Source organism: Pholis gunnellus, assembly GCF_910591455.1.
Source record: "Pholis gunnellus genome assembly, chromosome: 21".
Lineage (NCBI taxonomy): Eukaryota > Metazoa > Chordata > Actinopteri > Perciformes > Pholidae > Pholis > Pholis gunnellus.
Window position 1 is genome coordinate 4,057,019 of NC_136548.1, and position 15,649 is coordinate 4,072,667.

Here is a 15,649-nt window from a genome sequence, read left to right on the forward strand (position 1 = left end):
CTCTTTAGAGCAAAGTCACTGCTTCCCACTTACAAACCCACTTCCCCTGTAACTCAGAGCCTGAAGAGCTTTTCAAGGACTAATACTTACAAAAGAATGCAGTCCAGTCTTCTGTTCAGTCCGACCACATCGCGCTGTCACCAAATCTAAAAACCTTTCTTGCTCAACAGAGTTTTCGGTGACAGTCGTCAACGGGAAATTCAGCTGGTCTAAAGAAGATCCTCCTGTCCTGCAAAAGTATGTCATGAAAAGCTACATATTTGCACTTGTCATGTGTGTACATATTATCTTATCTGAAAAACATGTAAACGTGCCTCGTGTGTTTGCAGTATCAATGTGATGGTGCCACAGGGCTCCCTGCTGGCGGTGGTGGGCCACGTTGGTTGTGGGAAGTCCTCTCTGATCTCTGCGCTGCTCGGTGAAGTGGAGAAGCTGGAGGGAGAGGTTTCTATCCGGGTAGGACTTCTTTTCGTTGTCCGTATAACAAACGAGCAAGGATCAGGTTCCTTTTATCTGCTTTTGTTTTTTTCCCTGTCCCTCCTTTCAAAGATGCACGTGTCAATATTTTTACATTGAAGGTGCAAAGTTTAAGGTTTGAGGTTTGATCAATATGTTGGTCAATTGTGTCAGTTATTGAATTTCAGGTGGCCTGAGACTGTCTACCGTTGGACTGAGCCAGTCTAGCTGTTTCCCCGTACTTTTGGTCTTTATGCTAAGCTAAGCTAATCACCTGTCTGCATTAAGCTTCATATTTAACGGACACACATGAGAGTGGTATCATTCTTCTCGTCTTGCCCACGGCAAGAACCTGAACACTGTACAAAAACAAATGCCTCTGACCCTGGTTGTTTGGTCGTTCAAGTAGAGTGAAGTGATGCATCAAAATCCATGTAAATACATTATGTCTGTATGTATATATAGATACAGATGTATTCTGGGGTCTGCTAATTGCCCGTTTGTGGGCCTCTCCTCAGGGATCAGTGGCATACGTACCCCAGCAGGCCTGGATACAGAACGCCACCCTGCGGGACAACATCCTGTTTGGGAGGCCCTACAATGAGCCGAAGTACTGCTGCGTCCTGGAGGCCTGTGCCTTAACTCCTGACCTGGAAGTGCTGCCCGGAGGAGATATGACTGAGATAGGCGAGAAGGTACAAAAGAGAGACACTTTCATTTTCCCGTTCTCTCATTTAGTAAATACTTTTTGTTTCTGTTCTCAGGCGCCAGCTTTGCTTCTCCTTTCTTGATGTCTATCATCAAGCATCAGGCTTCATATGTTTAATCGATTCTGATTAAACATCTGAAGCCTGATGCTTGATGATCAAGCCCCCGTTTGATTACGGTTTTGTCTTTACAAACATCTTTTGTAGTTACTGATACATTACTGAAAAATACTTGCATGGTGGATTCTGCTGACGTATCTCGATCCCGCAGGGCATCAACCTCTCCGGTGGGCAGAGGCAGAGGGTGAGTCTGGCCCGGGCCCTGTACAGCGACACTGACGTCTACCTCCTGGATGACCCGCTGTCGGCCGTGGACGCCCACGTGGCCAAACACATCTTTGACAACCTCATCGGTCCAGAGGGGGTGCTGAAGGGCAAGGTGAGGAGAGCCTACATCTGTGTTCTTGTCTTTTTTTTAAACTAAAATATGTACTTGCCCATGTAAACAGCAGAAGTAAAGGAGTAAATATGTGACGCAGCCTCAGAGAACTGCTGTCCTGACTCATGATTTATTGGAGGAAGTTGTGTGTGTGTCTGGTTACCACAGAGGAAGTTGTATCTTTGATCAGTTTATATCAGTTTGTTTTTCACTTATATGACACAATTTTCTGATAAGAGCTGGTTGACTTCCTGTCAGACTGAAGTCTGCTGGGAAAGTGCAAATATTATTTTCCTGAATGAAGTTGAACTTGTAATAAAAAGGTGTGCCTGTGTTTGTCAGTGATATGATGTGTAGTAGTTTATTACATAAAAAAACCCAATGCTTCTTTTGTTGTTTGACTCCAGACACGTATTCTAGTGACACATGGCATCAGCTTCCTGCCTCAGGTGGATAACATCATGGTGATGGTGGAGGGCAGGGTGTCAGAGATGGGCTCCTACCAGGAGCTGCTCAAACAGAACGGAGCCTTCGCAGAGTTTCTCAGGAACTACGCCCTGGAGGACATCATAGAGGAGGAAGAGGCCACTGGTAGAGCAGCACTTTCTTTTGCTCTTATATTTTATGGTTGAGCTTCATTGAAAAGGAGAAAAAGCTCTAACGTCCTGCTTACAATGCTTTTACAGAGGACTCCATTGAAGAAGAGGAACTGTTCCCTGAAGATGCCCTTAGCAACCACACAGACATGGTGGACAACGAGCCGGTGATCAATGAGGCCAAGAGGAATTTCATAAGGTAGAGGAACTACTTCTTTCTAACCACCTGCAAGGATTAATATTCTCTCCATACAGTCTGTCCTTTTCTCTTGAATAAGATCAATGAATAAATGTCGGGCAGTAAACTGACCGACAGGATATTGTTATTTGGTCATACAACACTGTTGGTACATTTTCATGCCCGCTGAACGGTGATATGTCTTCAGGTTGTCCGTCTGTACAAATATGTCCGTCCCTCTGCTCCATTCTCGACGAAGATCTGATATTGGTGGTCAAAAGTAAAAAAGTAAAGGTCACTGTGACCTCACGTCCTTCTGGTCATTTCTCTTCAATGCGATACCTCAGGAGCGATTTCATTTTGCGCAAACGTCCACTTGCACACAACATTTTTTGTGAAAGCGATATCTTGGGGACGCCTAAATTTGGCACAAACACCCACTTGGATTCAAAGATGGACTGATTCAAATTTGGTGGTCAAGGGTCACTGTGACGTAACAAAACCGATTTTTGGACACCACTCAATAATTCATATGCTAATCATGACGATAGCACACACATGTCTAAAAGGATAAGATGATGAAGCGATGACATTTTGGACGGACATGAAACTCGATTGGTTGGCGGAGGCATACGACCGCGAGGCGCTTGTTCTAGCCAGACATGGAGGTGATCTTTTCTCCCTTCACAGGCAGATCAGCATCATTTCAGCAGACGGAGAGAACCCCAAGTCCCGCTCGGTGAGGAGACACACCTGCAGCCAGAGGAAACACAGCGAGCAACAGGAGAAGAAGAAACCACAAGAGATTCAGAAGCTCATCCAGGCAGAGACCACGGAAACGGGCAGGGTCAGTCTTGTCTCATGCAGATTTCTTTAATCGGCCTTTTCCATTTTACAGACATACAGATAGACATGCTGAGGCCTGTAGTTGCTCATTTTAAGGGCAAGTTCTTGCAAATTTAGTTAGACTAAAATTGAATCTGATGCTAATGGTCTGAAAAGACGGGTCCAATTCAAATGCTAAGCTGTGGAGGCTTGTCAGGAATGAGCTCTTATGAGTAAATATGAACGCTTTTTATTCATTATTTCATTACCCCTAATAAGATATATTAGAAATAGTCACAATACTTACTTACATCTCGTTTAATCATTTCAGATCACAGATGCATCAGGCTGACAGATCAATGAGCTCACCTTTTCTGATAAAAAGTCCAGGGGAAGCACCAAAATAATAGTCATCAAAATAAATAACTATAATATTTATATAATAGTCCAAAATTAGTTTCAAATTAGCTCATTTACGAAGTATAGTTTGTATTAAATCTGTACTTCTTTGCCATCATATCATCAAATCCTCTCTGTGTCCATAATGTTGCAATATCACACTATTACTATTACAAATTATTATTTTTATAAAAATCTAATTATATATATATATATTAACTAGAAGGGCACTCGGAGAGCGCAGTCCTCCGCCAAGGCTGTTTCAATAGGTAGAAAACTAATTAGTGTAACCCCTCTGTCATTAACATAACCTCTTTGGAGGAAGTAATAACTTTTCTATAATTATGATTGTGATACCTTTGTCATTGAGGCTGTCTGAGCCGACCTCGACTCAACGCTGTCCCTCCCAACCAGGTGAAATCAAAGGTGTACCTGGAGTACGCCAAGGCGGTGGGATTTCTGCTGTCGGTGTTCATCTGCTTCCTGTACGGCTGCCAGAGCGCAGCGGCCATCGGAGCAAACGTCTGGCTCAGCCAGTGGACCAATGACGCCTCAACAAATCAGACCAAGGAGAATGTTAACATGAGGGTGGGGGTGTACGCCGCACTGGGCATTGCACAAGGTAAGCAACACTTGAGTGTCATAATAAGCATTAAAAGAAGAAGTCATTTGAAAATCATTTTTTTAAATGTTCATCGCTGTAGTGCCTTCATTATCAATTCAATTTTTATACTGAATTGATCAACCATCATTTTATTTTGTCCCTTATTCACCAATTCATGCATTCATATGTAGACGATTAGGACATACTGACCAATTCAAAGGAAACAACGGATGTTATTCAAAAGTAAAGAATAGAAGGTGAAAAGAAAAGCGAGAGGGAGAGAAGAATTCACGATTATGTGATCTGTTTGGGTTTGGATGCATTTACATCGTACATAGCGACACACATAGACACTGACACATACATGTTACCACAGTTACCGGCTTACATTTATATTTGGGTTGTGGCATTAGTTCACCGGCAGCAATAGAGATCTGAGAATTGATGGATACACGTTTTTCTTTGTTTGTTTTTTTTGCATAGCTGATTGTCGTTGTTGTAACTCTAACCCACTGATACCTATCATGTTAAGGTGATCCAACCATTATGTTTTCAGGTTTTATGCGCTGCCACATCATGGTGCTAACACTCCTTGGGGCCAAATGCCTCTTCTACCCACACAGAATCTCGTTGCAGACTGCATTGAAATAAACCGAATGTATTTGCCTTTCAGCCAGTTGAAAGGTTTCTTTTTCTGCAATGAGCCCACCGGAGAGATGCTTTGGGCAGGAGGACGTTCAAGTGGCTCCAGATGTGTAGTCTATGTCTACTAGTAATTCCTTTCTCATTCCACAATAAAAACCTTCCCTCCATTCCCACTCCTCTGATCCAACCCCGTCCCAGGTATCCTGGTCATGATCTCTTCCTTCACACTGGCCATGGGGAACATCGGCGCGGCGCGGAAGCTGCACTCTAACCTGCTCACCAACAAATTTCACACGCCCCAGTCTTTCTTTGACACCACGCCTTTAGGACGCATCATCAACCGCTTCTCCAAGGACATCTACGTCATAGACGAGGCTCTTCCGGCCACCGTGCTCATGTTCCTGGCCACCTTCTTCGTTTCTCTCTCCACCATGATAGTTATCGTTTCCAGCACACCCATCTTTGCCGTTGTCATAGCGCCGCTGGCTTTCATATACATCTTTGTGCAGGTACTCAAGGAAAATGTTGCCAGATGAGCCTCTCTTCTCCTCTGTTTCTTCTTTTTCGCAAATGTCCTCTTCCTGGGTTGGCATGCTGCATGCATGTTGGAGCAGCAGCTTTATTAACTTTCCAGTTTCAGCCGTTGTCCCTCCGTAGCCTGTGATGTTGTCGGTGATGAGCCTGCTTCCGCACACTCCTAAAAGACATGCACACTGTCGGGTTGAGCAATACAATACTAAGCATGCATTATACAGAAGTACCATAACTCAGTAATAAGTGATACATAACCTCCATCTAGTGGTGGACCAGTGTTAATACTAGATCAGCTTCATATAATGGGTCTTTACTGTGGGCCAGCAATGTATCTGGATTTGTTTTAATGGGATTTAGGGTGTGTAATGTGTAGCCCATACATGTCCGTGTGGTCTTATTATTTATTTTAATTTATTATTATTTCTGTTATTAAAAAAAAAAAAAATAGAACATGAGTTCTCAGTTGAAATAGTAAAGTAGCAGAGCTGATGTCTGGTCAGATAAAGGGTAGTTTGTGTGCGAGTATCTACGGATCTTAAAAAACGTCTCATAATATTCAAATATAAAAGATTTCCTGTTACATTTCGGTGAAACACCAACGCTTCAAGAAATGTTTAAAACCCCTCCCTCAAAAGAGATTTATCATTTGCTGCTCTGAACATGTGGGATACCGTCCCTTTCGTGATCAGAAGGCATCAGCCAAGATGTGACCGATCCACGTTAAATACGATTTCTTTAAGCTGCTGGACTCGGTCACCGTCAATCAGCACGACTCTCATCTCATCGGCTTTAAAAGCAGCGTAGCCACTGCCAAGCACCAGGTACAGAGCCACGAGGTGCAAATCTATGGCCGTGTGAAAACACAAGTGATTAGGCATATGGTGGTGTTTGTCTGCAGCACACGTTTTCACCAGACATTAGGAACAGGTCCTAATCCATTTAACGCAGGTGTTGTTGTGTTGTCACACTTGACCCCCCCCCCCCCCCCCCCCTCCCCCTGCACCCCCCCACCCCCTTCTCGCAGGTGCGCTGTTGTTGGCTAACTGCCTGTTGTGCCGGGCCTACAGTATGCTGCGGGCGGCCAAGCTCATGCACCACAACATGCTCCAGGGGGTCCTGCGAGCTCCGCAGGCCTTCTTCGAGAGCACCCCCACTGGGCGGTTACTGAACCGCTTCAGTAAAGACGTGGATGCTATAGACTCCCACATCCCAGACAATATTGATATATGGATGCGCACTTTCTGGTACACACTGAATGTGCTGCTCATATGCTCTGCTCTCACCCCAATGTTCCTCATAGTCATAGCCCCGTTAATGCTGTTCTATTGGTGGGTTCAGGTAAATAGGAAATGCGTCTGCTAATTCATTAATACAACATGCATGTCTGAGAGTGTGTGTGCTGGTAGAACGTTGCATGTGGTTGAGGCAGTCACTGCTGTTCTAGTTGCTGTAGGTGCAGGGTAGTCGGGTCTCTGCTAGTGCAGGAGTCATAGCTGGCTGGGGCTTTAATGGCTTAGTGTAGTTTTATTAAAGACTGTGGAAGCTCTGGTCAGCAGCGCCACCTGGTTCAGTTGGTTACACCAAAGTTACATTAGGAATTCAGATTATTTTTGGGCAAATTTAAATTCTAGTTCTATTCCATTGTTTTTCAGAGGCAGGGCTGCTCCGTAGGCAGAGATAATCTCACGAGTCGTACTGTACCATGTAACAGAAAGAAGCCACCTGCAGTAGGTCAGATTCTACCTGTGCAAGCTTGTTTCGTCATCCATCCAGACTTTTTTTTTTTAAGCATACCGATCTGCTATAGTAGATTTGCTATAGTAGCTTCTGAGGTTTAATGAGGTTATTCCTGCCACAGGAGCATCTCTGTCTGTCAGGGGCCGGGCTGTCGCAGCCGGATGAACTATGGTAGCAGACAGAGAACAGCAGGTGTTAATGGTGGTTTGGTTAGTTTTGATGGCTGCAGTTTTGATGTCTTTTTTGTAACCATTAATAAGGCAAATTTACAGAAGCCCTGAGAGGGAAGTTAGAGAAACATGATTATGGTGATCCATTTTCTAAGTCTGATCTAATTTATTTTCTCTCCGGTGTTTTTTTTTTCATCTGTGAAAAACCTTGTGTACCCACAAGATTATATAATTAAAACTCACCTGGTAGAAGACATAAATGCTTACAATGTCCTATTTCCTACACAGTAGTAGTGGTGCACATATGCCTCATGTGGTCAAAATTCATATTACAACAACAAACAACCTTTCCCCCTACCTGACCAATCTGTTTTTCTCCCCGTTTTCACAGATTAAAAAAAAGTAATTTATAAAAATGATCAACACGCATTCTAAAGTCATAAACACTAGATCAGACAAGATGCTTGACCAGAATTAGTTCTTCTCACTTTCATTCAGGGCTTCCGTACAAATTCATCGAAACTAATTCTTTGCAAAGTAATTGCTCGTGCACATATTAATGTGATTATAATATTTGATTCTCACTGGCTTGAAGACAAATAGGGCGTGGCTCTCCTTTGTGTTCATATTGTATTATGTTGAGATCAAGAGATACGGTTAAAGTAAAGTATTGTATTTAATGGCCATTTTAGATTTGATAACACTATCTAGTGATGGTAACACACGCCTGCACTCTCTCTGCTATTGCAGCCTGTTAAAGGGGCACTCCATCAATTGTACACTTGAAGTTTAGTTCACTTGTCACAAGGATTACTTATCAGCCTGTGAAAACAGTTGTATAATGTTTTCTGAGGGGGGGGTTTCCAAATTTTGAAAAAAAAAAAAATGTAAATACCCTAGATGATGTCACCAGGGTTACCTCAGCTTTGGCATGAGAGTTGGAAAGTTTCCAGTGCCTCAGGAGCTTGACCCATACTAGGGAATAAAAGTCTGCAGGCCTCTGCTGCTTTTTATTTATTTATTTTATCTTCGCCTTAAGGATCGGGAAGCCTTCCAGGAGGAAAAAAGATAGCCAATATATCTTTAGAGCATTTGCTAAACATGCTTATAAATCACAAATCAGTAAGAAAAGTGTACAGGTAATCACTAAAATCACTCTTGGTGCGTTTATGGTCTGTGTGCATTTAACCGAACTGGACCTCCAAATGACTAACATCAGCTGCTCTAACACAAGCTCATCTTGTTCCTGTGGCTTTGTCATGGCGTCCATCCTGCATGGCCGGCGTCTTTGCCGCCTCGTTTGTCTATTAACTCCGCTTCTGCTTGAATGATACATGTCGAAATTCTGCAAATGAAAGCCAACCCTCTCTCCGTACAAATATGATGGCACATAAACACACTAAGCCAAACTGAGCTTTTAAAAACGCCAAAAGTAATTGTATTTAGTTATTAGACGATAAATGTATCCTTAAACAATATGTGTGATGAAAAACAAAACACCTGCAGCTGAACACCTTTTACTTTGAGTTATTATTTGTCATTCCCCTGACTACGTTGGTGGCGTGATTGGCCCGTGAACCTGCAGACGAGACATTCCTAAAGTGAATGCAGGGCGAAACATTTGCATGTAGACTTATGTAACCGTAGCTAGCATCCTGTCAAAAACAGGTAAACTGCAATATCAAATGAACACTGCAGGTGTTTTGCTCACACAGGCTTTCTTTGTTACTTACCGCATGCGTGCGAGTGTGTGTGTGCGTGCATGGGCTTGTCTGTGTGCATCATCATTGTTTTGGAATATCTGAGCAGTAACAGCTCGTTCAGTTGTAATGTTGTGTTTATTTCTCCCCCCCCCCCCCGACCTCTGTAGAGATTTTATGTCGCCACGTCTCGGCAGCTAAAGCGTCTGGAGTCGGTCAGCCGCTCGCCCATTTACTCCCATTTCTCCGAGACCGTCACGGGCAGTAGTGTAATCCGAGCCTACGGCAGACACTCTGCCTTTGTCCTGATGAGTGATATGAAAGTGGACGAGAACCAAAAGAGTTACTACCCTGGTATAGTGTCCAACAGGTGAGTGTCCTGTTCCAGCTCAGCAGAACAGCAGCTGTGTTCCAGTATTTGTCGTCTCCTCTCTTAACCTTTGGCTCACAGCGAGCCGTCGTGATGAATGAGGCCTAGTGGGATAGTTTGACACATTGGGGAATTCACTTTCTTGCTGCGAGTTAAATGGGGAAATCGATACCACATTCATATCTGTACAGTAGCTACAGTAGAACCAGCAGCCAGTTAGGTTAGCTTAGCACAAGGACATAGATAGCACTAGCTCCACCCAAGTGTTGAAATGAAGCAGCATCTGTATTTTCAGCTTTGCTCCAATGACATGCTGTCCCTTTGAATTCTCATCAACAAAACTCTCAATCAAATTGTTATGTGGCTGCATGAAAACAGGGACGGTCGAGTCCAGTTCATCTCATGCCATGACATGATGTCGCTCACATAAAGTCCAGATGAAATGCAATTGCCAATTTATGTTTATTTGAAAAGTGTCATTTTGACATGCCAGCCAGTGGAAACCTTTTAAGCACATGCTGTTTGATTTAGCATGTTCATCAACCAACTCATCAATGATGGTTCATACCGAGAGATAGACTAGTATGTGGGTAAGGTCCATCTTTCTCTGGGCGGAGTTCCCACATACGTATGCTTGCATTCAGCAGCATAATGCAGGCTCGCCATCAACAACTGTGCTCTGTAATACTAATCACTTAGCCAACAGAAGTAAGTAAGTAAACTCCATCACATCCGTCCTGTGGGAGATGTGAAATACGGACTTGACTATTCAATATTTCAACACTGGAACACAGCTGCTGCCAGATGTTTCACTAAGTAGAAATACATCAGGTTTTCAAGGACTCACTGCAGTGGGGCACGTTCACATTAAGTAACTAAATATGACTTCACTCGCCACAGTGTTCACTTACCACACAATATACTGCTGTGGCTTCTCACCCGTAACCCTGCTGCAACACTCTGTCCTGCAGGTGGCTCGGAGTGCGTATCGAGTTCATCGGGAACTGCATGGTGTTGTTTGCTGCTCTGTTTGCCGTGACTGGAAAGGAGAATCTGAACCCAGGCCTCGTGGGTCTGTCGGTGTCCTACGCTCTCCAGGTACGCTGCTGCTATCTACGGTTACACCATCCACCAGCATTTAACTGTTTACGTAACACGCTCTGTAAATCAGCAGATGAGGTTCACTTTGTTTATAAGTCCTAGGATATATAGGGAGGTTAGGTCAAACACAGTCTCACTGAGCTTTCTGCTGTTTTTAAAGGTGCTGTGTAAATACAGTTATTAATATTAGTATTTATGGTGACTATCTCACCAGTAATGAGGTTTATTATAACAACGGGTCACATTAAGTAAATTATGTTACAAATAACTTTTAATATTTTGGGTTGAAGCTGCACTAATCATGATTTTTATGGTTCAAATGACTTTGGGAAATGAGTGAGGAGTTGCTCGTTATGACCAACTGAGAATTTTCAACCAATTTAGGCAGGTCAACTCAGTAAGGAGACTTTTGGCCTTTCATCTACCTTTTAACTATTTCTACCATTTATCCACCAATTGTAGCTTTTTATCTGACTATGTCAGCTACTAATCTTTCATGGTTAGTTAACTATTTCTATCATTTAAACATTCATTTGAGCTAACAGTTTAGATCTCACTACATTTTGATACACTCTGTTGTTCAGGTGTTACAGCGGATTCATTATGTGGATATATTTTCAATTGAATCGCAATTAATATAGTTATGCCTCTATAGTTATGGTCTGAGCTATTGTTTTGATGGGTTGTCTGTGTGTTCATACGCCATTCAAACAACTCTTGCCCGTGTTGTTTTTGTAGGTGACCATGTCTCTGAATTGGATGGTGCGAATGACTTCAGATCTGGAGAGCAACATAGTAGCAGTGGAGAGAGTGAAGGAGTACTCTGAGACCAAGACAGAGGTATCTATTACTGTGTGTGTGTGTGTGTGTGTGTGTGTGTGTGTGTGTGTGTGTGTGTGTGTGTGTGTGTGTGTGTGTGTGTGTGTGTGTGTGTGTGTGTGTGTGTGTGTGTGTGTGTGTGTGTGTGTGTGTGTGTGTGCGCTGCAGTTACAAAGCATGAATTTACTCACATTCCCGAAATCTTTCTTGCTGCCAAGTCATGTTCTCAAACAGCACAGGACCTATAAACTCTAACTAGATCCAGAAATGTCCGATTACCTGGTGCCAACATGGGCCCCTCTGTTACATAAGAGAAGCAGGGCATTTGTACTGTAGACAGTGTACTCTTTCAGCAGCCATCACAGTAAGTGCCCCTTCTAGAGCTGCTATAGTTGTTAGTGAACGCTTTTGTTTGGAGCATCCAGTGTGTCTCAGAGGTGAAATGAATGTTTGGCAGCTCTCAGTGACTCTCTGAGGGGTTTTTTTCGAGTGATAAACAAATCTGTTGTGCTGAAAGCCAAACAGACTGATGAGTTGTTCAGAAAGTTTTCCCCCGTCAGAAATGCTGCTTTTCTGTTCACAGGCCCCCTGGGAGGTGGAGGACAAGAAGCCCCCACCCGAATGGCCCATGGAGGGGAACGTGGAGTTCCACGACTACAGCGTCCGGTACCGAGAGGGGCTGGATCTCGTCCTGAAGAACCTCACGCTGAGCGTCAAAGGAGGAGAGAAGGTGGGGACGGTGTGTGTGTGTGTGTGTGTGTGTGAGGCGATCAAACATTTGGGTCAACGGGGTTCTCTTATCACCGCGGTGTGTATGTTTCTGTACAGATTGGTATCGTGGGTCGCACAGGGGCGGGCAAGTCCTCCATGACGCTCTGCCTCTTCCGACTGCTGGAAGCTGCAGCAGGAGAGATCACCATCGACGGGGTGAAGATCTCCGAGTTAGGGCTGCACGACCTGAGGTCCAGACTCACCATCATTCCACAGGTACGCAACACATGACATGACTGTATTACTCTTTATCCCAGTTCTCCACGTAATATCATTCTTGACGGCAGCGTTTCTGAGATTTAGTTTCAGGCAAATCGGATATCTTTTGTTTGTTCAGTCGGTAGCTACATGACAAAACTACAAGTTGTGTTTTTCACTGGGAGTTACGACCTGAAACTGTTTCTTGGTGGGAAGTGAATTCTACTGAAAAGCCACAAAAACCAAAATGCAGAATTTCTCTTGTTGGATTTGCAGCCGGTCGTCTGTTTTCTTCCACGCCTGCAAACCTTTTTCTTCTCTGCCACAGGAGCCTGTGCTGTTCTCAGGCACACTGAAGATGAACCTGGACCCCTTTGAGAAGTACACTGACGAAGATTTGTGGAGAGCTCTGCAACAGTCCCACCTCCACAAGTTTGTCAGCAACCAGCCGGCAAAGCTGGACCTGGAGTGCTCAGAGGGAGGAGAGAACCTCAGGTTGGTTCAGAGGGAAAGAGATGCAGAACACCAGCGTTTTGAATGAATACTGTAGTTAGAAGGCTCACCGGAGGCTCTCTGTATTGCTGACTTTCATGTGCCGTTGTGTCTCCGTTGTGTCTCCAGCGTGGGCCAGAGGCAGCTGGTGTGTTTGGCTCGAGCTCTCCTGAGGAAGACGAGGATCCTCATCCTGGATGAAGCTACAGCCGCTGTGGACCTGGAGACGGATGATCTCATCCAGTCCACCATTCGGACTCAGTTTGAAGACTGCACCGTCTTTACCATCGCTCACCGACTCAACACAATCATGGATTACACAAGGTTCAACATATATGAGTACTTGCTTTGAAGGCTAAATGCACTTAAAAACCAACACTGAGTTAGTGTCATCCCGACCTGTTCAGACAAATGTCCCCATCAACAAAGATAACATTTCAAATCCTGCAGCGGTGAAGCCTGTGAGGGAACAGAGACCGTTGTTCTTCCTTTATGGGATAGTTGGGATTGTTTGAAGTGCGGTTGTATGAGGTTCTTCTCCATCGTCACTGTATTACTAAAGCAGAGAGGAGAAGCAGTACCGGAACAAAGCAATGTGCTGTTGTGGACGGGGGCAGCAGTAAAATGTATTTTAGACACCAACAATAATCATTATCAGTTTAAGGGGTATGCTATATTTAGAATACTCTCACCTCATTACCTTGCAGTCAGACTGGTCTAGTGTCTGGTCTACCTCTGTCTCCATTGGTTAGTTAGTTAGTTTGGCGGTAAAATCTGATGGCAAGGTAAAGCAGTGAAATAGTGTAATTATAGCGTGCACTGTTATTTTCTCAGGTGGGCTTTTCATTTGCATGGCTAAAATACACTGTTCTGCGGCTCCCGTCCACAGCAGTACATTGCTTTGCTCTTGTCTGTTTCTCCAAACTGGCAACGTTCCAACTGTCGTCCACTGTGGGTAACATACAAACATTTTAATACGAAGGGGGAGTTTACCCTTAAATGTGTTGGTAGATGCATTTAGCTTTTTCTTTTTTTAAAGCATCATTGTGAAAAGTATCCAGGCTTTGTGAATGACTTGCTCTCTCCTCTCTCTTCTTGCAGAGTGCTGGTGTTGGACAAGGGACAGATAGCAGAGTTCGACACTCCAGCAAACCTCCTGTCACAGAGAGGTGTCTTCTACGGCATGGCTAAAGATGCAGGGCTGACACAGTAGAACTGCCTTTCCCCCCCCCAATGTCACAGACCAGGGTTCAGTCTGACTCTTTTTTACACCTGGCAGTGCAACTGAAGAGTACCTTTTATGTGCACTTGGTATTTTTTTCAGGACACTTGCTGCCGGTTTTAAATGAAGCCTGAACTCCTTTGCAGACTTGGATGGATGAGCAGTTGCAAATAGATGTAGTGTTTGTCTGAACCCGCCTCAGGACATTTACGTACTCCTCTGTTATTGTCTTAAGTTTCTGGCACTGACTGTATTGTCTTGGATGGCAAACACTGTCTCGTTGGCATCTAAATAGGAAAAACAAGCCATATGTGCAAATACTAGTTAATCCAAGTCTGCTCTTTAGTGCCTTCTGCCAGTGGGATGAAGAAAGCCAGTGAATGTATCATTTCCTAATTGGCTGTCTGCTGCAAAACAAACAACGGAGAAAAAAAAAAGGAGGAACTTTTTTATTTTATTTTTTCTACAAAGAAAAATACTGTGCCACTGTACTTTCCTCGTAAGATAAAACCCAAACACTTTTGTGATAAACCCACTTATTTTTGTACTGCACCGTTATTTAAGCTACTTTTTAAATAATTGTATCGTCATAGGGAAGTTTGCTCAGTTAAATATGTGATTCTTTTGTGAACCAAATCTATTAAAACTTGAATTCTGTACCACCAAAATATGAATTATGATAATGCCTTTATTAAAAAAAAGGGAAGGAAGAACAATGTTTGTGTGGTGCTTCGGTATGATATCTAAACTCCCGGTAATCAAATGTAATGTAGAGATTAATGATTGGATTTAAAGGATAGAACGCATGTTACCAACAGTGGTGACATAAAGAACAACGACTCATTAGGACTGAAAATAGTCTCAATTTATAATGCAGCACAATTAAATGTATTATATATATATATATATATATAAATGTGTGTGTGTGTATATATATGTGCGTATATACTGTGTGTATATATATATATATATATACTGTGTGTGTGTGTGTGTGTGTGTGTGTGTGTGTATATATATATATATATATATATATATATATATATATATATATATATACATATATGTGTGTTTATATACAGTATATGTGCATGTGTATATATATATATATATATATATATATATATATATATATATATATATATATATATATATATTTATATATATTATAATATAGGATACTTACAGGTCAAATGTCTTAATTTAAGTGGATTAAAATTCACTGAATTGTCAGTTTATTAGGTACATCTAGAAAATGCAGACCTGTTTTATTTGCATGCACTGCTAAAATCATCATTGATATACATAAATGGAGTGAGCGAAATATTAGGAACACCTCTTGGTATATGTTTGAAATATAATAAGGAACTGTAAATGAGAATGTAGTTATTCCAGTCATCCACTAGAGTGTGCCCACAGCCAATCAGGGAGTGTGTCTCCACTCCCCTCACTTAGAGGTTAGCTATGTCCCAATTCAGGGGCTGCATCCTTCGGAGGACCCAGCCTTCGCGGTCCACGTGGGCTGCGTCCTTTGAGGACCGCGTAGGCTGGACCGTGCGGTCTACGAAATGAGACGGCCTACGCTACAGAGGACTTCCTGTTTGCGTCAACAGCTGTTCCCGCCTCCTCTTGCTGCTCCCGTGCCTAAAATCCCTGCTCAACAGGATTATATATATATTTATAGTATAT

General features: G+C 43.1%; 1 protein-coding gene across 2 annotated transcripts in view; it reads left to right on the top strand.

Annotated features, from left to right (window-relative positions):
* The window catches only part of abcc3 (ATP-binding cassette, sub-family C (CFTR/MRP), member 3), a 43,761-nt gene extending 29,110 nt beyond the window's left edge, over positions 1-14,651 (top strand). The window contains exons 15-31 of one of the 2 annotated variants that reach the window (XM_079182581.1): positions 171-237; positions 330-456; positions 975-1,151; positions 1,435-1,602; positions 2,010-2,193; positions 2,289-2,397; positions 3,067-3,223; positions 4,015-4,222; positions 5,048-5,358; positions 9,161-9,360; positions 10,332-10,458; positions 11,200-11,301; positions 11,864-12,010; positions 12,109-12,267; positions 12,578-12,744; positions 12,871-13,065; positions 13,843-14,651. In XM_079182581.1, coding sequence (XP_079038707.1) covers positions 171-237; positions 330-456; positions 975-1,151; positions 1,435-1,602; positions 2,010-2,193; positions 2,289-2,397; positions 3,067-3,223; positions 4,015-4,222; positions 5,048-5,358; positions 9,161-9,360; positions 10,332-10,458; positions 11,200-11,301; positions 11,864-12,010; positions 12,109-12,267; positions 12,578-12,744; positions 12,871-13,065; positions 13,843-13,954 — 2,717 coding nt within the window. In that variant the 3' untranslated portion in view covers positions 13,955-14,651. Of the gene's footprint in view, positions 1-170; positions 238-329; positions 457-974; positions 1,152-1,434; positions 1,603-2,009; positions 2,194-2,288; positions 2,398-3,066; positions 3,224-4,014; positions 4,223-5,047; positions 5,359-6,407; positions 6,722-9,160; positions 9,361-10,331; positions 10,459-11,199; positions 11,302-11,863; positions 12,011-12,108; positions 12,268-12,577; positions 12,745-12,870; positions 13,066-13,842 lie in introns of both variants that reach the window. The other variant, XM_079182580.1, reaches the window with a different exon arrangement.
* Positions 14,652-15,649: the final 998 nt, after the last annotated feature.